The sequence below is a fragment of the Cinclus cinclus genome, chromosome 1, assembly GCF_963662255.1.
Source record: "Cinclus cinclus chromosome 1, bCinCin1.1, whole genome shotgun sequence".
Lineage (NCBI taxonomy): Eukaryota > Metazoa > Chordata > Aves > Passeriformes > Cinclidae > Cinclus > Cinclus cinclus.
Genome location: NC_085046.1, coordinates 147,544,150 through 147,570,588, shown reverse-complemented (window position 1 = coordinate 147,570,588; position 26,439 = coordinate 147,544,150). Strand labels below are relative to the sequence as shown.

At 37.2% G+C, this 26,439-nt stretch overlaps 1 protein-coding gene across 1 annotated transcript in view; it reads left to right on the top strand.

The window, feature by feature from the left end:
* TRAPPC9 (trafficking protein particle complex subunit 9) overlaps positions 1–26,439 on the top strand; it is a 435,473-nt gene that overhangs the window by 131,360 nt on the left and 277,674 nt on the right. Inside the window, exons 19-20 of the mRNA XM_062491886.1 lie at positions 8,619–8,761; positions 19,497–19,607. Of these exons, the coding sequence (XP_062347870.1) occupies positions 8,619–8,761; positions 19,497–19,607 (254 nt within the window). The remainder of the gene's footprint in view (positions 1–8,618; positions 8,762–19,496; positions 19,608–26,439) is intronic.

Genomic DNA, 26,439 nt, shown 5'->3' with positions numbered 1-26,439 from the left:
CCTGAATATTTCCAGAGGGGATTTAAACTCCAGGAGGGAATATTGTCCAGGGGAATTATACTGTGTATTCCTGCCTTCTGTCTTTAGGAACTAACAACTTGTATTCCAGCTAAAAATTGCGCACAAAATCACTTGTGAATGTGTGGCTGCAGTAGTCAATTAGGAAGTGCAGAGTTTAATGAGAGATGAATGCTCTTCAGTAAAAGATTGCTGGATATTATATTTTATCTGTCAGCCTGTGTATCTGTTTGTCAGAGCGACCTTTGATTCACCCTATTTGTTAATGCAGAATGACTACACCAGGCCTTAAAACTTAATATTATTCTGCTCACATCTCCATTCCCATTATAAACATGGCTATTTTTAGCCTGCACAGATTCAGAATATGCCTTGTAAGCTTAGGGGGGATTTATTGAGCTCCTCTGTGTATTCACTAGAGATTCCTTGTTGAAGCTTACTGATTTAGGGTTGGGGAGGGATAAAATGTACTATTTATTTCCCAGCATATGCCTGCAGGAGCTATATTTAGCTTCAGCTACTTGTCATTGCCATTGTGCTATTTTTACTAAGAGATGCAGCACTTTCATTGTTCAGGGGTTTAACTAGGCAGAAATGTGGATGGGTGAGCTCCATGAACTCTGGTGTGGTGTATGAATTGCTGCTGGAAGTCTGTGTGTGTGCCCTGGGGCACTTGAGTAACACTTCACACAATGGGCACCTTGTTCACTAAACTGTGTGTGTAAAGTCATCTGGTTAACACAGGTGCTAAAAATTACATTTATTTGTGTGTTAGACTGATAGAGAAACTTAACAGGAGTGACAATGTGGGCTTTGTATTTGTACATGTAAAGGTCTGACTTGCTGCAGAGGTACGATTTATTTCGTTGTTTAATCAGTTGTTAAGAATTTTATCCTGGCTTTTGTGTATTTTTAATGGAATGCAGAAGAGAAAAATTAGCATGGAGAGTGTGTGCTGCAGTTGGGTCCAGGAGGATGATTACATATGCACTATGAGATCATTACATATGCATATCCTTTTTATAATGCATGTATCAGGGCTCCTGCTATCAATTGCTGCACTGTGTGGTGCTCTAGGGAACAATATCTACAGGGACAGTCTCCTTTTCTTGCTTGGGGAACATTAGGAATTCTACCATGATCAATGAAGTGTTCCAGTGGATTCAGATTTGCTTCTGGATTGGCATGCAGAGAAAACTAGAGGTGCTTTGTGCCAGGTGCTTTCTGCCTTTTCTTGGGTGCTTAATTTGTCTTTAGAAACACGGGATTTATGTTTTAGCAAAAAAAGGAGGATAGTCATATCATCTATGAAAATGCAAAAACACTAAAGGACATTTTGTGTATCAGAAAACCAGACAGGTTAGCCATGAGTGAAGAGATACTGTCCAGTGAGACTGCAGTGGATAAATCTCTTTCTGCAAAGGAGATGGATATCTTCCTGCCAATCTCAAGTCCATGGTTGGACTTGATGACATTGGAAGTCTTTTCCAACCCTAGTGAATCTATGATTGCATGATATCACTGTGACTTATTCCACCAAGTATTTTAATGTAAAAATTCAATTTATTATATATATTTTTTTTTAAAATAATAATGAGATAGTGATATCTACAGGCAGAAAACTTCATAAATATTTGTTGACGTGTTGAAATTCTTATCTTCGTTTCTTATCATGGACCTTTCTTGGGCAGCCTAAGATTGTGCCAGACAGTAAGGGCATTAGAGAGAAACAATTTGTTTTCAATTTTGAAATAATATTCACCTTGAATTAACCCTTGTGAGTGTAAGGGCTTGATGCTGTCTTCATAGCAACAGCTAAACTCCACTTCTCCTCCCAAATGTTCTTTCAGTACCAGCATTTCAAGTAAAGGAAGGTCTGAGTGTGAAGGAATGATGTGAATTCCTTCTTCATGGAAGAAGCTTTGAGGGTAACAAGATCCAAGTCCTTCAGGACCAAGATCAGCAGCAAGAGTTGGGTCCAGAGACTCTATGCTCAGGAGATGTGTGTGTCTCAAAACCAGCAGCATCTTTCATTTAAATGGAGGATGGTTTTCCTATTAGATTGGAGATTTTTGTCCTCCCAAGGAGAATTACAGAATTTGAAGGTGGCCAGTGTATCTCTGTTTTTCCTTTTTAGCAGTGGGGACCGTTTTGGGTTTTTTTGTAGTTTTTTTTTTTTTTGTTTGTTTGTTTGTTTGTTTTTTTTTTTTTTTTTTTACTTTTATCCTCCTGAGAACGACTGGGCAGGAGGTTATTCATCCCATGGACATCGAGGCACCACTTGCTTCTCCCAACACTGCTGTTAAGCCTCATTCTTTTTACATGAAATCATCCCTTAAGCCTCTTTTTTTTTTTTTTTTTTTACAGACTTTATTTTTTGTCAGGTTACCATGTAGAACCATGGACTGTAGATATTATTAATATATTTATATATGTCAGATATTATTTTCTTAGACCATTGTAAATAAAGCTCAAGGAAGTGCTAATCTACATTAATTTTGATAGCCAGATGAATACATAGGCGGAGCTGTGTGCATTTCCAAATGCCAGGACTGGGTTTTGAGCTCAGTGCTAAACATAGACACAGCCCTTGTGTTCACAAATTGCTACAAAGTGGAAGCTTGATGTATTTGAGTCTCATCTTCCTTGGTTTCAGCTATTTAGGCATCTCCATTTCCTTCCCAATGCTTACTTTTTGGCCTTTCCCTTAAAAAAGAAAAGATTCAGCTGTGTCCCATGCCCTGTATTTGTGTCTGAAATGTGTTTCTGGACCAGCATATCCCACGTGCTTGCATTTAAAGTTTGCAGGGCTGGGCATTTTTGAGGTTGATCCAGTACTGCACATTTCTGGGGCTATCTCTGCTGCAGTCAGGAGCTTGAGCATTGCCAGGGTCATCTGCTGCCCTTGAAAAGAGTGTGGTTAATTGGAGAAACTCGTTTCCTCCTGTTACTGCCAGATCATTTAATTAGCTGCAGTTAGGCAGCTGAAATTCCTGATCCATGGCTTTATTTACACAAAGCTCTTTAAGGATTTTAAGTATTCCACACAGTAGAAGAAATGGAGAAATTAATTTTGTTGAGACAGATTCTCTGGTGAGTTTTGTGAGACAGAACTCATGAAGCAGCACATTTTCATTTCTCTTTTTTTTTTTTACTGATGAGGATTTTACTGATTCTTGGTCAGAGTTGAGTATGGGAGTGGAATGGTCAGAGAAGAAGAGGAATGAGGGAGGGAGGCAGAGAGAATTGGGGTTTCTAGTAAGTTTAAGGAAAAAAAAAACCCATACCCAAACCAGAAAATGCAAGGCAACAGGTGAGGAAAGGGGCTAAAGTCAGAAAAAACATCTGAACACTCAGGAATGTGTGGAGCCAGTGCTGCTAATGGGAATTTGGTTGAGAAGTAGATCAGGAGCAGGATAGGATTTAGGAATAAATCATGTTTACAGTTGGGCAAGTAATCTGTATTTTTTTTTTTTTCCTAAGGAAGGTGTATTTGAAGGTTACATACCTAGAATAAATTATTTTTCAAATTTCAAGCCCTAATCACATAAGAAATGGCACTCATTAATGAGAATTGTGTTCTAGAAGGCATTTGGAATCTAAAATGAAAGGTTATGTTCTGAATTTGTATATTTTTGAGTCTGGCCTTCGTGCTGATTTTTTTCCCCCTTAGTTTTTTGTTTTTAAGTGTTACAAATTTAAGGAGGAGTCTGTAGTGCTACAGTCTGGTATTTGTTCAGTCTTTGCAATCATCTACAGTTCCTCAGAGCAAGCTGCCTGTAGTACTGACATTTCATCTTCTATTAACTGCTGAGATCTACTTAGTGTCATTTTTTCTACACTAAGGAATTTAGAAGAGACCTGCAAATACAATGTATGTGAGCCTTGCTCACAAATTGTGATTTGTTAATTTAATTATGGAAAACACCAATAATATTTCAAAAATTATGTTTCAGTTTGGAAAAAAAATGAGGACAAAATCATGTTTGGCTCTCTAAACACAAAGAGAGGGATGCGGGTTGATGGGATACTCCAAGGGAAAAAAAAATATAATAACAACAGAATCTTATGGTTCTTTCAGTAGCAAGACACACACAGGGATAAAGTCAATTATTGCCAGTAAAATTGTTTAGAAATAAAGAAGCAAAGAATAACAATACAAACTGACCAAGCAAAATAAGCCATGCAGGAATTCTACACAGGGGCTTCTGACCTGAATGTTTCCAAGCTAAAATTTCCAGGTAAATTTTACAAAACTCAAAATTAAGATGTGTAAAGTAATTTTCATCAGAAATGAGGAAAGTAAATGAACATTTTTATTCTTTACTTTTTTGCAATACATTACTAGAAATTTGAGTTTCCTGTGTACTAATTCATTTACTGTGTGTCATCCTCACTGTTGGTGGTTTCTTTGCTGATTAGTTCTAATTTTGCTGTTCAACAGTTTTAAAAATCTTTTTTACAGCTTGTTTATTTAATTCTTTATTTTTTTAAGAAAATGACATTTTAAATGCTTTTCATATATTGAAGTATTTTTTTCTAAAAAAAACTAATTATGAGAGTTGCTAATATTAAAATAAGCTGATGCTTTGTGTTCTTCTATGGAATTTTTATTTTCCTTTACATAGAACATTTAATGATTAAATTTCTGCAGGATGGGCCCTTATATCCTCGATTTATAGTTCCTTAACATGCTCTTGGTCTAAGACAGATTCTTGAGCTAAAATAGTTTTATTTCTTGCACAGAACTCAAGCACTTCTTTGGGGGACAAATTTTCTTGAGCCTGGTATTCAGTCAACCATCCCTTAGTTGAGAAAAAGCAGAGAGGAAGCTGAGGAAAAGCAGAGAGCACCGTATTTCACTTGCCAGCACAAGAAATGTTCTTCACACAGCTTTTCCCCCATTCATTTCTCTATTCCTTTTGTCATTGCCTCTTTTGGAGTTTTCTCTTCTCAGTAATGTTCCACCTTCTGCATGAGCAGCAATACTCTGTAGAATTAGATGGAAATTCTCTTTAGATTTGACTCTTAGATTTGTGTAGGAGGTACCGGGGTAGTAGTTCAGTAGAAATACTTGCTCTGAGCTGTGGATTGCAGTTGAATTGGCAATGAAAATCAGTGTTAAAGGTGTTGCTGCTCAGAGTCACCACTGAGGTGTTGCCAGGTGGGTGCTGAGTGTTGCCAGTGAGTGAGGGAACTTCAGTGCCCAATGGTTTGATTTTCATTTCTGGCATCAAACCTCAGTTCCTTTCTAACTTTGCTTTAATTTTATTATTAGAGAACAAACTGGTGCCAGCTCTGTGCCGAAAATACTTTGAAGACAAAATGCATGAAAAACCAAACCAGCAATTTTTGATAGTTTATCTGCAGAATATTTCTGATAGGTTTCATTGATAGTGGGTGCTCTTGGTTAAGAATCTCTCATTTGGAACTTAGATGCAGAATCATTTTTGTTTTCTTCATCAGAAGAAGGAAGGACCAATGAAATAATAAAAAGAAATATCAAACCAAAGCCATCATAGTAAATATTTATTATTGAGTTTCCAGAATGGAGCTCTGCCTTAAAAACAAGATTCCCCTAAGTCCACAGGTTTCTGAATTTCAGATGTGTTCAACAGTTACCAATAGGCTTCTTTTCCTGCCTGCCCTAAGAGCCTGATGTGCTCCCTCCTTCCTTCCTTTTGGTTCTTATGGATCATCTACAGGCAGAAGGATGTTCACAGGGACACCTGTGACATCACCTGACATCTCATTTTCAGTCTGCAGTGATGCAGTGTGGAGAAATCTGAGAGATGCTATTGGGATTTGTAAGGATGAAGAGAATCTGCAGCTCAGGCTGTGATTTCTGTAGGTTTCACAAGGAGTCAGGATACAGCACTATTTAAATTGGGGGCTGTAGCATTTGGGGCATTCTCTGCAGGTGCTGTGGGAGAGAGTGGTCAATTATTTAAAATTTGTAGGTTTATGAATGTGTAGGATTTTTTTTTTCTATCATAGAGCTAGAAAATCAATCTTTCATGTTAGAGGTGAAGTAATTTTTTGAGGTTTTAAAGAGGATTGAATTTTTTGTTGTGAGGTTTTTTAAAATATTGTTTTCTGTTCATATTACATAAATCCTAAGCAATAAAACTGTCTCTGACCACCTGAAGGCTCCTGAAAAAAAAATTACTTCCTTCAGTCATGCTCCTCCCCTACACATCCATCTCCAGTCTTGATGTAAAATCTGCCTGATGTTTTTTTCTTTGTTTGCACATGCACATTCATAGACTCCTGGAAATCGTCATGGCCAGAGAAAGAACAGAGGTTTGGGTGTTCTGCAGTTCTCAGAATCTCTTTTATCCTCAGTGTTTAATGTGCCCAGTTAGATGATACATTTTGGGTGAGAAGGGATGTCCTGCTGCTGTCTGGATTAATAGAAGATGGTTCGGTTTCCTTTTCCTGTTTCTCTCCAGTGGGATTTCAGGAGACACAGCATCATCAGCAGCATTTCGCCCTCAAATTCCTCACTGCAACAAGGACCAAGATTATGATGTTGCCCTTAAACTCCCCTGCTCATTAGTGGCACATAATGGTTGTAATTTGCGCCTTTTTCCTGGAGGTTTTTCACTCAGTCTAGGATGGGAAGGAGTTTGAATCTGGAGCAGTGATGCTCTGTGACCTTTCAAGCTGAAATCTGGTGTGTTTACCTTTAATGACACGGGGCTGGGCCTGTTAAAGCAGTTCTGTGTCACAGGGTGGAGTGAACCGTGCAGCTTTTCCCAGCAGGACACTCTGAGCATCACAGCAATCATACAGAACATGCACAGAGTTTTCACCATGCCCTAATTGAAACTGAAGTCCATTCTCACATGACAACATAAGTCGTGTCAGATCCCTGTTCTTACAGAGCCTGGCTCTGATTTTTATGAAATGGTCCAGCTGGTTAATTAGGATGAAGTATGTTTTGAATGGGTTTGTGCTTTTTTATTTTTTGTGTTTAATATTGATTAGCTCTCCTGACATAACATGAACTTAAGTTCATTAACTACAAATTAGGAATTGACATAAACAGAGTAGACGGGTATGTCCAGAGTGCCCAGTGAAGAGTTTTATTTGTATTGTAAGGGGACTCTCATGAATTTTAATGAAACTAAATTAAGAATTAAAATTAGTCCACTTAAAAGTGAGCTGGAAATAGGCAGAACAGTTAAGTGCAAACATGCAGCAGAACATTAAACTCCTGATTATGATATTCTTTAAATCACTGGATTGTGGTTATTTCAAGAAAATGATTCTATCTCTGTTTCTTTCCCTTCAGCCTGACTTACAAAGAGTGGCATCAAACAGAAATGGAATTTTTTTGTAAGTTAGAAAATCCTTAGATTGTTCCTTAGAGCTCATGAAAAAAATAACAGGTCCTTTTTTTTTTTTTTTTTTTTTGTTTTTTTGTTTTTTTGTAAATCTTCAGTTGCAAGGCAGAGTGCTTTTACCTATCTGAGGCTTGATGTTGTCTGATAAATAGATTTGCATTCCTGGATAAGTTGTTGACTTGAGGTTTGGCATTTTTTGCCTGTTTTTTTTTTTTTTTTAAATAAAGAATGAGCTAAAAGCCAAACAAAGGTAAAACTGGTGTTGTTTCTAAAGCCTTTTTACAAGTGTCTGTCCTGCCAGATACAGGCTCAGCATAACGTGTGATGTCCATCTCAGGGTGGTGGGCTGGCCCTGCCTCTGTCCTTGCTCTGAGATGTGGCACTAACAGCTGCCTGAGGACCAGAATAAAAACTGAGGGGAAAGAAAAAAAGTCCACTGACATTTCCCAAATTCTCACCTTGCTTCTAGCAAATCATATTTCAGGAACATAATGAAAGAAGAGGTGGTGAATAATCTCTTTGGATCAAACAAAGGGTTGCTCTGAGCTTGAACGCTGATGATGACACAGGGACTGTGCTGGGAAGCTTCTCCCAGTGCTGCTCATTGAGGGGAAAGACACAAAGTCCCAAATTTCCTCACAGAAGTAAAGGCTCAGTGCTGCTGAGAGCAATGAGTGCATAGTGCTAGAGAACCATCCTCATTTTTAATTTTTACTGACCAGCCATTTTCTATAAAATGAACACCAAGATGAGGTTCATGCAATTAGGTGTTTTTCCAATCTGTTACTTCATGGACATGAGAGTGAGTTTGCAGTGACTTGTTGAGAGACTAGATTATTTTGGTTTTGTATAATCTTTATCTGCCCCCAAACTTTGAAGCTTTTCCATTTGATTTTGCAGATAATCAAGTGGTGAATATTTTTCAAGAGTATCAAAAAGTGCAGCATTTAATAAACCCTAACTCTTTTAACAAACTCTTCATTTTTTCAATGTTGAATGTGATATGGAGAGGAATTATGTAAAGGGAAGTCCAGCTGACTTTGTGCTGCAGTCTTTAGTTTTCAAAAGGATCAGGCAACTGTTTGCCTAAGCTGCAGTTATTTGTTAGATTGCCTTTTTTTCCTGAGATAACAGAATGGATGGGTTAGAAAAGCAAATTATCAAATCACTTCTGTGGTCTAATTCAGTTGAACTTGTGAAATGCACAGTAGTGAAAAATAGCTAACAAGGAATTGACTTTTATTCCTCTAGACTCTGGAAGCCATTTTGAATTTCAAGTACTCTGGTGGACCAGGACACGCTGAAGGATATTACAGGAACCTTGCCCTGGGTCTCCACGTGGAGGTGGAGCCCTCTGTTTTCTTCACTCGCATCAGTACCCTGCCAGCAACAAGGTGAGCCTTGTCCTGACTCTTGAAATCTCACTCGTTGTCTGTGTTCTATTGAATATAACTTAAAGACCACATTGGAAACATTTTTTATATCATCAGCAACTTGTAGGTAAAGAATTACATGAAGAAATTTTCGAAATTGCTCGTTTAGGGGTTTATTGAAGCAATTAATGTGCAATCAACAGCTTCTGAGGTTCAGATGTTTTCTCATGATGATGTACTTTAGCAGGGACAGGATATCTCATGTTTATTGTACAGTTTGGTTACTTTTTTCTGTATCTCTTAGCAGTTGTGTTGTGTTGTGCATTACAGTTTGGTGTTTTTATAACAGAATCTTACTGAAAAATGCACGTGTGAATGATGTGACAAACTGTGTCCAGACTCTTCTTTGGTGCTTGTTTTCTCTTGTAAACCACCGAGTAGTTTCATGTGTCATAGTGAATATTAAAAATGAAGGCAACACTTGATGATTGTTGAATGTTGTGATCATTAAAATGTTTGAATTAAATTTATCAGCCACAGAATGCAGTTTTAATAATTAGTAGGATTATTGTAAAAAGCCCTCTATGCACAAATGGGAACAAGAATTTGGTTTGATTAAATTCTGAGATTATTTCAGTGCGGTTATGTATGCAACACTAATAATAATAATAATAATAATAAAAAAAAAGAGGGAACTTAATTAATCCAAGAGATTCCTACTGGGCCTGGGACCCCTGGGACTTCAGAAATTTAAAGATGGGCAAGAAGGAAATGCCAGTCTAGTGTGAATATTTAATTTTCAAAGGAAAAAAACTGAGTCACCAGTATCATAACATGGCAGAAATGTCCAAGGATAGTTGAACAGCCTGTGGCAGAAACATAGTCTGAAAAGCAGAAGAATTAAAGCATCAAGAAAAGTTTGAGGCTTGAACATGAAGAAAAGGTGGAGGGTTTGGAGCAAGAAGAGTGATAAAATGGGATTTTTTGCTAAAATATATGTTTAAAGCAACTTCTTTTCTTGCTGAAGGGAAGATGACTGACAAGTGGAGTTTTTAATCATGACACTGCCAAGAGGGATGGGATTCTGTTCTTCCCCACAGGTGATACAGCAAGTAATGACCTTTACAGATAACAGTGGAATTTTAGGTTAGGCAAAGCTACTGAAATGTTGCCATGATTTTTTGAAGAAAATGTTAAAAAATCAAACAAGATTATTTTTAATGAGTAATTTGTGTCCAGCTCTTAGAAAACCATATGGCTCTATTAGTAAGCAAGTTTCTTGAGCATTTTGCTGCTTGAAAGTGTAACTTAACATGGTTTTATTATTTTAGGAATTGCTCAAGTAAAGCAAATTTAATGTTGCTTGGCAAAATCAGAACACAGTATCCAGAACAACTGTTTGCAAATTTCTGGCTCCATTTTAATGATGTTCAGTTTCATCCCTTCAGTGGCACATTCTTCAGCCTTTGTAAAGTTTTCAAGATTGAATAAGTGATCTCTCTTGAACAACCTAGAAGTACTACAGCATCAGCTATAAACAGTTTTCAAGAAGACTCATTATACAGGTTAAAATAACCAGATTTCATTTATTATTTGAATACATAGTCCCCTCCATTCAGTGTCAAAAAAGCTGTCCATACTCTCAAAATGTGTATTTTTAATGAACAGGGTGCTCTGTGGTTCATTGGAATTCCTTGTAGTTACAGGGTGGATTGTGTGTGAAGCTGCAAACCTTCCATGAAAGCTTCAAATGCAACCTGGTGCTTTATTTGACTCCCTTATTGGGATGTTGGCTTTTTGTGCTTGGCTTCCCCAGCTGTGTTTTGTGTAGGCCAAGCTTATCCCACCCCTGCCTTGTCCATCTGCTCCCTGGAGTTTATGGTGTGGGGCAAGCTTTTAATCCTGAAATCTTTACAAGTACATGGAGGTGCTAATTCAAAGGCAGAGTTTCTGTGTTAGCAGGGCACAGTTTCCCACGTTGTGTGGCTGCTGCTGCTATATTTAGTGTCTCCAGTTCAGCCAAGTGCTTCAGCTCACGGGGTGTGTGTTTGCTTCATCTTTTGCCTGCTCTGATCAGCACTTAAGTCAGTGGAAACTTTGAGTGGTTTGCTGATTGGAGGTGTAGTTAAAGATGTGGCTGCTTTTAAGGGTGCCTAAAAGCTTTACTGAGTTGGAGAAAAAGACTTTAATATTTACATTTCTCTCAGAAATGCTTTCTTGCCAGACCTGTAAAAAAGTGGTTTGTTGTTACTTTAGGTATATATTGTTTGCCAAGTCATGAATGCATTTTGGTGCTCTTATCTATTCCTTATTCTGTGCTATTGGCTTTAGTGATCTGTAACACTGTCCCTTCACTCTTGGGCATCCCTGTGCAGGTTCTCCATCAGAAGAAGACATGGCATTTGATATTATTATTTAGAGTGAAAAACGGCAGAAATGCGTTTCCCAATCTGCTAAAGAAACAAAGTTTGTTGTTTTACTGCAGATCATCTCTGCCAATATCTGAGACACAATGACAGCAAATTAAAAAGTTTTGTTTTTTTTTTTTTTTTTTTTAACTGTTACTTGCTCTGGTAAAAACTCAAATCTGATTTCCTTTTGGTTTACATCTGAGACTTCATTGCTTAAGTACTATCTGAGGTGCTGAGCTATTTTTGTTGAGCCATTACAAGAAAGTGTATTTTATAATTTACCTCCTTAGCTGTCATTTCAGAATGGAAGTTATCATTGCTTTCATTATCTGGATTATTTTTTTTCCTTTTCTTTTTCATTTTATTGTTTTTATTTTACATTTTTTCCTCCACAGAAGTAAGAAACATTAGCTTACTAACTCCTGGGTTTAAAAAGTCAGTGCAAACTAAAAAAACATTGAGCATTGTTTTTTACCTCAGGTCTTTAGTGGAAAAGCCTCAGGAAAAATGTTAATGAAAACACTTCACCCCCTTGCATTGTAACATAAATATTATGGTTTATGTAAAGTCTTCTAAACTTAATTGGTATTTCTCCTATTTAGCTGCTTTGGCAGAAATGCATGGGAAATATCACTGAAACAACTGGGGATTTGGGCTTGGGTTTTGTTTTTTTAAATTTTTTTTTTTTTAAATTTCACGCACAAGCTCCTGCCTTGTGGGAGAAGCTTCATTAACCACACCTCAAATATATCTTCAGTTGTTTAGTAATGACAAGAGATAATTTTAGCCTTTGTCTGTGCTGGTCTATGGGGTGTTGAGATGGGATACAGCCCTTGCCATGCTGCAGTGCCTGATCTGCTGCCTGATTCTGGTTCAGATCTCTGCTCTGCCCACCCCACATTCTGGTTCAGATCTCTGCTCTCCTCACCCCCAGTTCTGGTTCAGATCTCTGCTCTGCCCACCCCAAATTCTGGTTCAGATCTCTGCTCTGCCCATCCCCAGTTCTTGTTCAGCTCTCAGCTCTCCTGTTGGGACAGAGGATGTTCTGTCAGTGAAGAGCCTCATCTGCTCCCAGGTCCTTCCTTGGGTGTCACCCTGTGCTCCCTCAGCTGCCTGCATCCAAAAGGGGCCGGCAAAGCAGCCTTGTGCTGGGAAATACTCCCTCTGATCATGTTCCCTGTAACCCCTGGCTCTGCCTGTTCATGTGTGCAGGGAAGGGACTGGCCCAGGAGGCCCCATCCAGAATGCAGGAGTCTGAAGCAGCCCTGGAATGGGGTATAAGAGAGAAGGAATTAATGTTGGAAGTTCTCCCTCTCTGTCCTGCAGCTCAATGAAATCTTGAAGGGCTTCAGGGATCTACTTGTTTAACAACTTACTTACTGTAAAATGCAGATACATCTGTATAGCAAAATTGTGCTAATTGTCTTCTGTAATTAGCCTTGCCATGTTTTTTTCCATACCAGGGCTTAGCCCCCAAACACTGCTGTACTTCCAGAGTGCAGTGACCAGCAGGCTCCAGGCTGCCAATGGGGATCCCATGATCTGATCCTACACTGCCACTGGAGATGGATTGCAAATGGTTCAGTGTAAGGAAACATTCTGTTGATAGTTCTGTGTGATTCTCCTCCCCAGTTTGATATCCTGTTAGCTCTAAGCAAGTCTGCTGTTGAAACTTACCTAGGTTCTCTTGAACCATCTTCTTTATACCTGTTGTTTCTCTCAGATGTGTTATCTGACAGTTTTCATGGGTACTGAATGTTCTTCCTTATTGCCTTTATAAAAGAGCATGTAAAAAGGCCAGAAACAAAAGACTGCAGGTCTGACAAGAATTCAGGTAAGGTGCTCTGCATGCTGTGAGGGACCTGCTGGTCTCCTAGTGCCCCTTACCACTGTGCCATCAGTACAAAAGTGTCTTTAATAAGAGCCTACAAAGGCCAGAAAATGTTGATCTTGTTTACTACAAATGTGGTGAGACAGTCTAAATTTGTACATGAAGTCAATCGTCGGAGATGGTCCTTCATTTTTAAGCAAAGTTGGGAATCCATATATGTATAATATTCTTACCTGTAAATTCTGCAAATTCAAGATGATAAAGTAGTCTTTTTAACTTTTTTGTGGGGCAGAATACTTTCCTTTCTATCTTAAAACCAGCATACAGCTGCTGAGACATCAGCTGCAGATCTCTTCTGGCAAGTGCTGAGCCTTAGACTCTGTGCTTGTGTTTAAATCAAAGAGAAAAAAAAGAAGACAGTAGCAGGTCTGACACTGTTAAATTCAAAGTGCCAGTTCATCCAACTGTAGGTTCAAGGTAATTACCTTTGTATCATGAATGTACATCCTTAAATGAAATGATTTGGTTTTGTCCAGAAGGCAGCAGTTCATAGCAGAACCTGCTGTGTTCTCCCTAGTCTGAGACTTCTCATGTTGTGTATTTAAAATTAGGATGCAGTTTTTCCAACTTGGTTTCACTGAGGGTTTGGAGACAGAAGAATCTTAGTTGTGGTGAGGGTTCTCAGGAGGTCCTTGGTTGGGTGAGTAGAACTTTGAGGCTTAATGAAATCAGACATAATTTTTAGAATTTCCATTCCAGTTTCTGAGGTTGCCTCTATTTTCACTGCAATGAATTGCAACACATCAGGTTTGGATCAGAAATCCTGATTATTGTATATTTACAAATTATACAAGGGAAAGAGTAAACAGCATTATTTCTTCAGCTGTGCTCGAACAGACTTTTTTGTTACATGATAAAAAGTTATGTAGCAGTTTCTGAAACCCTTGTTGGTTTTACATAGCCAGATTTTAAAATTAGATGTTCACATTTGCTACATTCAGAATGAAAATCAGTCACTACTGATAGGTAGCTACTTATAGTCTTCTCTTTCTTAGTATTTTGGTATTCAAAATGTCATAGATCTTTGAAAGGTGGAGGAAAACCTCTTTCGTTAGGGTGCTTGAAGAGCAAGATGTTTAGTTTGGAGGAGGACTAAAATATGACCTGTTTAAAAATTGAGCTGATGTTTTTACAGGGAGAATATAATACGTATTAAATCATTGTTTTGTTAATGAAAAATATTAATAATAAAGTCAGACAAATTTGGAACCAGGCAAATTCAACTAAATAAAGCAAATAAAATTCACATTTGGTGCAATTAAACTGACAAATCATTAGGAAAATCTGTCAAGCAATGGATTTATATTAATGTTTTCAGGAATGGATGTCATTCTAAAACATATTCCTTATTTATACACTGTTGAGCTCAATATAGATTCTACTGAGTGGTAACTCATGACACGTGGGAGGTCATATCCAGTAGTTAAAATATCTTGGTAATCAGAGGTATTTAACTTCTGCTAATGGTGTAATGTTGCAGTGGGTTCATGAAAGAGCAGCAGAAAGTGGCTTGCAGATTGAGAAAATTGATTTTTGAGATCCAGATGTTAAATACGTATGGTTTGACACAAGAAGATGTGAGAACATAAATCTGCAAATATTTATAGATGTGCTGGGAATATTTAGCATAAGTGAAAAGGTTTACAACTGGGAGAAGTCAGATGAGGATGCTTCTTGGAATATGTGAAAAGACTTTTTGCCAGTAAGGTGGAGAAACTGACTTAATCATCTGAAATTAGAATTGAGAACTCCATTTTTAGATAATTTATTAAAAATTAAATTACAGAGACCCTACTGAAGACCCAACAGCATCAACAAAGGTGGTGTAGATTGTAGAGAGCTGTGATGCTCTTTGTGCTGGTCAGTGGATTTTGGAGGACGGTTGTCATCTGTCACACCACTGTCACCAGAGCCAAAGCTTCTCTTCTGTCTGTCCCCTTCTGTGTAGCAATGCCTGTTCAAAGAAAAAAGAGAAGTGTGGTTATGAAAATACTCCATGATTTCACTTGATGGGAAAGTTGAGATGAGTCAGGATGCAGAAAACTTGCCAACGCTCCTGAGAGTTTCTTGTTTAAAGTGACTTTTAAACTAAGCTGGAGACAGAACTGCAGAGAGATTGTTCACTGAAGTGAGCCATCATTGCAGCTGCATTTGGGGTTTATTTCTGCATTCAGTCTTACTGAAGAATATCCTCAGCTGTCATTTCAAGTAATCACAATCCTCCTGAAAGAGATTTCTCGATCACAGTGTCATTGTCACTTGCCTGAAGTTCCCATGGCCCCAGTTTTGTGAATCTTTTTGGAACCGTAACTGGCATTGTGAGATTTTAAAAATACAGCATGATTCATTGTGCTGCTAACTTTTCCTTGTGCTGTGTTCTCAATTCTACAGTAGGTGATAACAGAAATTAATTTATACACTGAATCTATAAGATATTGTTTAATTATGTCAATTTTGAATTAAAAAATTCTTAATTGTTTTTTGATATCAGTATTGACTTTAATTTGTTATTCTGAGATGTTAAGATGAGAAGTAAATCTACTGAAAAAGATTTCCTTCTAATTCCAGTTTATACCACTACAACCTTCTGCAGTTTTGTGTCACTCGTAAAAGAAGATTTTTAACATGATATTTATGGAAGTTATTTTCAAAAACCAGCATCATGAACAAATCAGGAAGATTATCAAAATGGAAAAATGTTTGGATGATGTGATATTTTTAGTAGGCTGAGTTTATTGGACCAGACTTAATTCCTTCCCTTTAGATGGGAAGAAGAGTCAAACCCTTTCATGAGTTCTTGTTCTGTATCCTGGTGTCTGAACATGTTCCAGCACAGCTGATGATGGTTTCATGTTGTGTGTTTGATACCATCCTCAACCACAAACCCACCCCACCCAAACCAAAACTGATTTATTCTGGATGTGTTCAACCCAAACCTTCAAAAGGAGCTGGTAACACTAAAAAGGACTGGGAAGCCACTGGTGACCTTTCAGAACGTGTGAAATGTGGGAGATGGTGTTCTCTGCCTTCTCTAGGATGAATAGTAATTAACACGTACTTGACTAAACTCAGAGGACTCAAAATCTACCCACCTCAACCAATTAAATATTTAAATATTTACAAACTATTACATGGTGGTGGATAGTTTGGGAAAGGGAGAATAAATTGTGTATGTATGGGCAAGTCTTTCCCAGTTCCAGAATTCTGTGGCTTATGACTGGTGTTTCTCTACCAAACATTTCTGTAGGCCATTATGGTATGTAATGTAATCAGCTTTAGATCCATTTTTTATTTTGAGTGTATTAAGGGTTTTGGGTTTTTTGGTAAGCTGTCAGACTTTAAAAAAACCTTATTTTACATAGTGTTGAGGTCAGCACTAGTGGTGTAAGGTTTGGTCAATTGCCTTAAAATCCTTAAAACAATTTGATGTTTGAAATTTTCTGGTAAAGTGTTTGGTTTAAGCAACACATTTCTGACTGCAGTTAAATATAGGAGTTCAGCAAAATCTTACTGGAGTTCCTTTATCACACTTGCATGAACATGATTTACCTCTCAAATCTCCTTTACTGTCATCGAAATTGGTTCTTTAATTCCTGTCCTGCAAAGGATGGCCTCTTGTATGTTCTGCTGGACAGAAAATTGATATTAATTATTTGGCTTTCTTCTTAATTCTTTGTTTGCCTGGAGCTTTCATAACTCAGCATCATGAAGTCTACACAGTTGTTGCAGAATGTTAAAGAAAAAAAGAAGAAAAAAATCTGCTATTTCTCAGATCTTCAGCAAATTAACAACTAAAGGGTTTCTTTTTTTCTTTTCTATTTTTAACATTTTTTGCATTAATCTGATTTTCCAGAGCTTATGCTTTCTTGGTTTCTTTACTAGGATACAGCTTCTGTTTGAAATGTCCTGTTTTAATTAAAAAAAAAAATGCAAAAAAACAAAAAAACCCAAACATTTAATACACTCCTGTAATTATTCTGAAGGTCTATTGCTACCTTTTTGTACAGTCTTAATGTTACTTTCAATTCTTTCCCACAATATCTTCTAAGTTTTCAAGGTACTGTAATAATTCTGTAACTTCAAGTTTTATATTTTTTTTCCCAAAAGATTTCCCTTGAGAATTAATGTAAAATTATGAGGAAAGAATTATTTCTCCTACACGTCTATTTTGTGCAGTGTTGGAAGAGGAGGAAATAAATGTCGTGGTGATGAATAATTTTCAAGAATTCATATATGGGAATTTTTAATATCAGTGATGTTGTTCAGTCCTGAAGGGCAGCTGCTTGTGCAGGTCCTTTGTGGCATGAGTTGTTTTATTTGTAAAACTTTGGCTCTGCTGCCAGAAGATATTTCAGGAGGCTTGAATGCTTTTTGTTTAGGTTTGCTGTGGCAGAAATAAAAAATTCCTTCCATACTGAGTTTTTAAAACTAATCTACACTGGAAGTTGCTCTTCTAGACCATCATGTTCTTTCTACTGGAGATGCAGAGGTTGTCTGAGACTTCACAGGTCTCATCCCACTCTCCCAGTGATGAGGTAGAAGCTGATAAAAGCTTTTTCTCCTTTTCTTTTCCATTCCTTTGTGGTAACTGACTCAAGTACTGCCCTTACAGCTATTTCTTGTGAGTTCTAAGGAAGGGATTTTCTAACAAGAGACACATCTCCTTATTTGTTCTAAATTCTTGAGTCTTGATATGTTTGCTTCAGGCACTCAGCTGCCTTCCTGCATCCCCCTCTATATTCAGTAGTCATTGGGGTTTTTCAAAGAGAGAGAAATCTCTTAAAATATATATTAAAAAAACTTCTGCTTTTTTTTTAAAAATTTATTTTTATTTTTTTTTGCTAAGAGACTTGGTCCTGACCCCAGCAGTGCTTGCTTATCTCGCAGTGCCTGGCTGCAGGTGGCATCACTTGGTGACCTAAACCTCGACCTCCTGGGCTTGTCCTGGGAGTGTTCCCACCCCAAGAGTTGGCAAAACATTTCCTCCTGTATGTGCTCTGCAAGGGCCATCTTTGATTTTCAGAAAAGTTTTGTGTTATGGACCAGAGAACCTATTTCCATAGTAGAACAATTCTTAAACTCTTATACCCTGAGTTTAATTGCCTCTGGAATGGTATTTCAGTTCAATTGTAAATTATTGTGCAATAAATATAAATATAAATATAAATATAAATATAAATATAAATATAAATATAAATATAAATATAAATATAAATATAAATATAAATATAAATATAAATATAAATATAAATGTTCTTGGTTGCCCCAGGCACACACAGCTGTAGCTTGATCACACACATTGGAGGATGGCTCTGACAACTCTCACCTCACCACTATTCCTCTTTTATCCCTTTTGGGGATATTTCTGGGTTGCTCAGTAGCCTCTTGGGAAGTTTTAAATTTCAGATAGATTGGTAAAGTGTTATTGCAGCTGTCTGATTGGATTTGGCATTTTGGTACCTGGTTCCAATAAATGTCCACGTGTATCATATTTTTATCACCAATGCTGCTATTTCTGCAGAAGAAAAGGTTGTAAATTAGAACAACATTTTCCAGAATATTAATCAGAATAAAATAATTATTGAAAGTATTAACATTTAATTGTATTAAATAGCAACTAAATTATTAAATCACTATTTTATTAATATTAACATAATTTAAAGAGTGGTGAGTATAATAAAATAATATTAATTATAATTAAAAAGTTTATTAGAATGAACTTTTGCAGTAAAGTTTCTATTCTGCAACTTTGTCAATATAATTTTCTGAGATTACCAGAAATGTAGTTGCATTTCTATTAAATGCATGTGGGGAAATCTGGATTTGAAGGATAGTAGCCAACAAATATTAAGTTTTTCTGTGAGAAATGCCTGTGTTTGCCTGTCTTACAGAGGGGAGAGAGTTTTCCCTATGAGAGAAGCTCTTCTCAAGGTTAAGTCCAATTGCCAATTGTTTTGGTCTGTAGACAAGCCATGGAAATAGAATTTCTCCTTTACAACAAAATTAAACCAATTTAAATTTTTGCTTGAAAATTTGTGTCTTCAAGACGTGACATCAATGTAATTTAAAATAACACAACTCAGGCTCAAAGAACTGAAAAATGTCTGTGGCTTTCTCCACAGAAGTGAATGTGAAAGCTGCACAGTGAGAATAAAGACAGCTGTACAAATGCTGTGGGGCTTGACATTGTGCAGGTCAGAATTGTCATGGGGCTGCTTCTCTTTAGGATGTACCCTTCTGTTTAATTCTAGCAAAAAAAATAAAAAAATTAAAAAATCTAATTATTAAAAAGGTTGTCTTAATAAGAGATAAGGATATTCTTACAGTTGGAGTATGAGATGAAACATGTATGTATTTTTTTTTCATATATATTTATATCCAGGTATAAATGTTCATTTGATAGACATACAATATCATAATTGAAATTGTGCTTTTTTTCCCTTCACCTGAACAGCACCCGACAGTGTCACCTCCTTCTTGATGTCTTCAATTCCACAGAGCATGAGTTGACCATCAGTGCCAGGAACAATGAAGATTTAATTCTGCACGCCGGGGAGTGTCAGCGGTGAGTGCTGCCACTGCTGAAAGGGCCCTGATTTAGGCCTGTTATTTTTCTGTACACAATTGATGACATTTAGGTGCCTGATTTTCTTTTTAAAAGTTGTACACATGTCAAAGAATATGAAAGTTTTGCTTTGTTGAAGTTGCATCACTAAGTTTTAGCAGTATCTCAAGTAAATTTATTTTGGCTCTGCATGTAGTAGTCCTGAAAACAGTGAAATACAAAGCAGTTGGTACTGAGGTGTACTGCTCATTTAACTTTTGTAGAGTGTTTGAATGTAATTTCCGTGTGCTCTGAATGTAATCCTGGTGTTAAAACCTGATCTCAGTAGTTTATCCTTTCCCAGTTTTAAATTTTCTTTACGTGCCATTTCCTCACTTTTCCTACAAAGAAAACTACAGCAAGAAAAGTACAACTAAAGAAAAAGCAATTCCAGTCTCTGTGGGAAAATATATTTCAGATCAAGCAGGCTGTTTTGGGAATTGATTCTTACAACCCTACTGGAGTGATGTACAGCTCATTATTAACCATTATTTGCCATTATAAACCACCCTTGGATTCCTGCTGCTGCTGTAGCCTGGGGTTGCCTGGTTAATCTCCTTCAGATGGTCACTGCATCTGAATTCCAATTTCATCCTGGAAAAGGTGGTCATGTGAAAAGGGAATCTTGCTTTTAGGTCAGGGGCTCTCTGCACTGCTCTCTTCTCTGGGAGAGTTGTGCTGCACTCTTGAAGACCTACAGCTGAGAAACTTAGTTAAAGAGAGATGTTTTCATATCTGCAAGTCCCTGGATGAATATTAAGTTCGAAGTCAAACCACGTTAAATGCAAGGAATGCAGCTGTCAAAAGGAATTACAGAATAGGTAAAATGCAGCAAATTTGGAATGCTTTTTTGTCTTGGTGACTCCCAAAGCACAACCAGGTGGAAACGTGTTGACTCAAACTCAGGCTGAATTTTACTTTATCAAGGAATAGAAAAAAACATCAGTAACATACAGTGCTTCTTCTTTTTATTTGGAAATGGTTGGCTTTTTTCTTATTTAAAAATCAGTATAAACAGTCACCAAAATGTTCTTGTTCTTATCCATATAGTTTTATAATTTTATTTTTATGCCTCTTGTATTTTTTGCATTGTTTTTGTAATTTTCAAACCCCTTGACATTTTTCATTCCCGGTTTTTGTGACAATAAGTAACAGATAGAAATCAAGCTAAAAAATCAGGTTATAAAATTTCTTTGCATTCCTTTTATTAAACTTTATTTTCTTGTGGATTTAAATTATAATTTAAATATCCTTAAATCATTACATTTTAATGGATATACAGCCTTTCAAAAAGTCTTTTGAAACTGTAATTTGTCAAGGGAGATTGTATATATGTTGATTGTATATATTGTATATGTGTTTATATATTTAAACCTTTAAAGTTATTTTTAGTCTTATTGCAAAATACGTTTTTTATGTTGGTTAGAAATTGCACAGTTTTCTATTGGTTCTAAACTCATTTGTTATCTATTTCTTGAAGGTGCTTTTAATTGAGCTTAATTAAAAGCTTGAAGTGCTTTTAATTGTAAAACTGTGTATATGGCTCATATGTTGCCATGAGTTTTAGTTTTCATTCCAATAGATCTACTACAGAAAAGCAGCTGAAACATACCCTGGGCTTTAAAATTAGCTTCCTGTGCCTATAAAAAGGCTTTTGTTGCTCTTTGGGGAAAAAAAAAGGAGAAAAAAAAGGAAGGCAAAATCATTCCCCTTTTTAAATAATGGCTCCAGATCTTTGCTTTTTAATGCAGGGCAGATATTCTCTGGCATCTGCTTTTGAACCGAGGTTTTCAACTCAAATGTACAAAGCTTTTCAACACATCCCTCTTTTAGAGTCTCCTTTAAGGATTTTTTTTCTTTGGATATTGATTATTATTAATACCTGATTATTTTTTAAAGAAAGGATTTTCAATCAAGTTCAGGATTTCTTTCTTCTTCCCTGAATGTTTCTGATGCTTTCCTCACTCTTCATGTTTGCCTCATTCTTCCTTTATTTAAATTACGACTTTTTGCCAGCTTTGGTCACATTCTCTTCCTTTTGTAATTTGCTCTCTCTCTCTGCATCACCTTCACTTTGAAATCTCCCATCCTGACAGAGTGGAGGTAGCAGGAAATTGTTTTCTTTGTCCCTGTAGTTATTGCTGGGGACTGTAAGTATTTTCATATTCTCTACCTCCAGACCCACAAAGAAGGATAATGCTGCATCCTGCTTTCTCTGGCCACTTTTCCTTCCCACTTTGGATGTTTAGAAAGTGAAATAACTTGAAAGTTTTGATGTGTTGCTTCTCCTCTCTGTATTATAGAGAGGTTGCTGTAGAATGCAAGTTTTTTTTCCTCCTGGGAGAGAATTTGCAGGGAATTCTTGCATTGTTCTCATTGGAAGTTGGAAATTCCTGGGTGCTGCACTTACTAGAACACTCTCTAATATATTTAATTAATAACAAAGCTGTACAATTGAGCATGGTGGTGGCAATGGGAAGGGTGAGGAGATGGAAACAGAAATGCTGCAAAATGTCTGGGATTGTCAGCAGATCAGTGCTGGCACTGCCAAATCTTTCTGAGCCCATGAAGGGCAGTCCCTGGGATTGGACCCATTTTATAATATTCACTTTATTTGGTGCATTCCAACGCTGCTCTGTTCTGTAAGATTTGTATTCATGTAAAATGGATCAAATGTGTACAGTACCACACAATATTTTTATTTTAAGGTCTGAAAGGCAATTTCCTTCAATTAACTGGGAGACAGGGCAATAATAGCTGTTGTAATAACACTGCATATGTCAGGAAAAACTGGTATTGTACTACTTAGGAGAAGAGACATCTTTTAGGCCATTAAAAGACTATCTGGAAAATAGAGGCCTTTTTCTACAGTAAGATTATTCTGCTTACTAGTTTTGAACTAGAAAATCTGAACTAGAAAATCATAATTTTAGCTTTCAGAATAGCTTAAATTTACAATCTGCTGTACTTTTTAAGCCAATAATTGGGATATTTACTCAGTGCATTGTAGCTGTTCTTGGAGATACATATATAAGCAGTATTTCTGAGAAGTGACACTCTTTTACCTCTATTTTAGGATAGAGAAACATTTTGCTCCCTGTCATTTTATAGTCAGAAATTATAATTTGGGCTCAGTGATTATTTTGCTCACTCATCTTTCTGTCTTTCATCATTGCTTGTTTTGCAGACAAAGAAGTGAAAGGATTAGCCTGTTTTTTCCCCCTATATTCTAAGATGTTAATTAGAAACTTCATATTTCCATCTCTGGTTTCCACATGACTTGAAATGTTCCTTTGTATCCCATTGTGGGACAATTAGTGGCATGTTTTAGTCTGAGGTCTTTTGTTCCCATGAGACTATGATGGGGGGGACAAGAGAACCAAGATTCCTTTGGCATAGAGAAGGAAAAGAGAGGAGATTTGCCCTGCCTCTCCTGTGAGGTTGGTTGAAGAAAAGAGAGGAACAAGACTTTTGGATGGTTATTTGTTGAACTCTTGAAAATAATTTTAGAGTTCTTTGCAAAGCTAGATTCCAACTCAAATTAATTTTTGCTGCTTTACATCTGCAGGAGTTTTTTTTAAACTTCAGTATCCACAGGGAAATGCACTGGAAACCTGGTGTCTTGATGAAAAGATGTCAGCCAAGTTACTCTGCAGAAGTCTGGCTGCAGTGAGTGATGCTGAGGTGTTGGTAATGTCTTCAGTTAATTTAAAATATCACACAATGGTATCAACATGTTTTGTTCACCTCTCCAGTTGAACATATGACAGGTGATGATGAGGGGAGCAAATTCTCTCATGTCTGCTATTGGAAAGTTCAGCCTCCAGAAATTTTTTCTGGACTGAGTCTCCAATTTCTTGAAGAAGAAAAAAGCTGTTTCTTGAAGCAAGCAGTCAGCTGCACTGCTAAAGGAGATTTGCAATGAGCAAAGTGCAAGTGTTTTGAATGTAATCAGTGGAAAATCTGAGCTTGTTTATCCCAGCAACGAGGTAATCAACAGGTTGTTCTGACATGGAAAAATATAGCAGACAGCTCTTGGAGGGAATTGTATTAACGTCTGTGAACAAAAAAAGTGATCACTAGCAGTGATCTGAATTTATTGAAAAACTGTAGGTACGGTAATTATTGTGTTTCTTACTTGATTATCAAACCATTAAAATTAAATTTCATGACAGCCCTCATTTATGTAAATAACTTCATAATTTATGGTAATAGATGTTATCTCCTTGCATGCCCCAGGATATCTTACTTTGTACCACACACCCTGCCTTGCCTTTCCATTCCCATTCTGAGCACGACGTGTCTGAGGCATCGGCGCCGGGGGAAGACTGATGGTGGGGGGGTCTGAGCAGATCAGTTCTCTCTGTCCTTGTGGGAGAGCACAGCTGGGCTGGTGAAGTCTTGTCACACGCCCCATGTGTGACACTGCACAGCTGGGCTCTGCACACTCACACATTTCAGGCTGTTCTGGCTTTGGTTGAGGACCACGGGGATTAAAGCTCGGGATGCCCAGGACAGGAATGGTGTGAGGAGTTGGGAAATGAAGAGCAAGCAGGACAGGTCGTGGTAAATGAGAAAATAGTTTTGTTGGTAACTCAAATGGGAGAGGCCTTTGTGCAAAATTTACAAGTTCTGACAAGTGCTGGTCACCCAGGGGACGGTGATGTGAAAGGACATGATGGAATTTTGGCCTTTTCATTTTTCTAATTGGAAGTTGCCTAATTAAAAATAAGCTGAAGAAATACTGTGGTAACAAAATCAACACTCAAGTTCAGGCTTCCTTTCTGGGTCAGCAGTTTTACCCTGCCTTTTAGCAGGGTTACAGAGTTAAATGAGAGAGTTTGCTTGCACATATACTCTACAGTAAGTTTTGGTTCTTTTTTTTTTATAGTCAGCAGAATTATAGGTATTTTGCTCAGTTTTGGTAAGTGAACTTGTGTGTATTGACATCACTCGGTTTGATTGTTTTCTGTTACATTCTAGTGAGACAAGAATAATTAAAGAAACAAATTATTATTTTCACTTTTATACCTTTCATCACATAGTCTGGTGTTTCTTTCATCCATGGAAACTAAAGAATTTTTTAAAAGTCCTTTGTGTGCATACTAATTATGAGGGCCATTTCTGCTGCTTAATTATTTGATGTAAATGTGTTGATTAATTGAGCTATGAAGTCCGTGCAGTGGTACACTGCAATTTCTGCAGTATTATTTAACAATGCACATTTTTAAATAAGTCCTCTTTCAAAGGGAAGGAGAATTAAAAATCCTGCCCCATTTTGAACCAAAAGTTCCCCCAATAAATTTATTGTCCATGTGTAAGTAAATGATGATTGTTACTTCTCACAGCTGCCAAGTCAGTGTTTAATTTGTGTGTCTGTTTATGACAGGGCATGTATGTCTGTATGAGATTAATGATTTTTTCCATACATTGCTGTTACAGTTTATGTTTTAAAGACAAAGCTGCTATGATTAAGGCTTTGCCTGCTGTCAAGAGAAAATAAAATTTCATAGCAGTTGCCCTTGGTCTTCATATTAAATCTATGGCCTGCTGGATATTTCTGAGATACCTTCAAGTCAAACTGTATTAACTAAAACATGAAAATCACCCTTTAGTTGTCAGGGCAATAGTTTTTATTTTGTCTCTTATTTGGCAGTTTTTAAATACACTTTTATTGTTTTTAAGGCTTGCCTTTTTATATTAATAGCAAAATCAATCTTTAAACATAGTACATGACTTTGAGTGAATAATTAGTTATTTTCAAAAAAAAAAGATATTGTAAAGGGATTGTTTGGGTAGGAAAGGTTGATATATCTAGCACTGGTCACATCCATAGTATGAAGCAGTTATGATGTTCATAATTATTTCAAAGCACTTTGCAAAAACTGGAGATGTTACAGGAGGATTCTACAAAAACTATGGAATGGCAAAATAACAAATAATGGAAAAAGGAAAAAAGCAATAGAAGAAGTAATAAAGGGAAATTTCAGTTTTGGACTGCTTTGTAGCTAAAGTACTCAAGGAATCCATTTGCTTCCCATGAAAATCAGATGCTCTTCTGGTCCCTTCCAAGCTTGTCCCTGCCATGGTCCTGGTGCCTTTGCCTGGTGGGTGATCACAGGGCTTGAGAATCCTCAGTGTGACTGTACTGCAAAACCCAAAAGTGATCTGAGAACAGGAGAGGCAAATAGAAGGAGGGAGTGATGGGAGAGAATTGCAATATTCAGTTCTGGTCACACACACAGGCCAAAGAGGAGATCAAATCGTAGAAGATGCAGGTGACCGGTGAAAATAAAAGACTGACTTTGGTTTGAGAAGCACAGTAAAATTTAAAGGCGTTATTAATGCATTGTAGGAGGTGGGGACAGAGGAGGGCCCTCCTGTAAGGGTTAAGGGAAGTGAACATATGAATAAAAAATGAACTTTGAGTTGTCTATGAATGCGTCTAGAAATGAGGAGATTTCAAGGCCTCAGGCATCATCAGGCAGTGTGCCTTGCAGAGAAGAAAGAGGAGGCAAAGACCTTCACAAAGGCTGGTACTGAGGTGTTCTTCATGGAATTGCCAAAGATCTGCCTGCAATTGCCCCCTTCCCAATGAAGACCTTTTCCAGGGTTCTGTCCCTGTAACTGATGATGAAAACAAATGCCCTTGTAGGTTTTACAGCAGTATGTTTTCCTGTTCCACTCCCTGTCCTGTCCCCAATGCAATATCATCCTTTTCTTGTGAATAGTTAGGATGTATTTCCATAGGGAATGTGCAGACAATCAATTTCCTATGTTTTGCATTTGCATT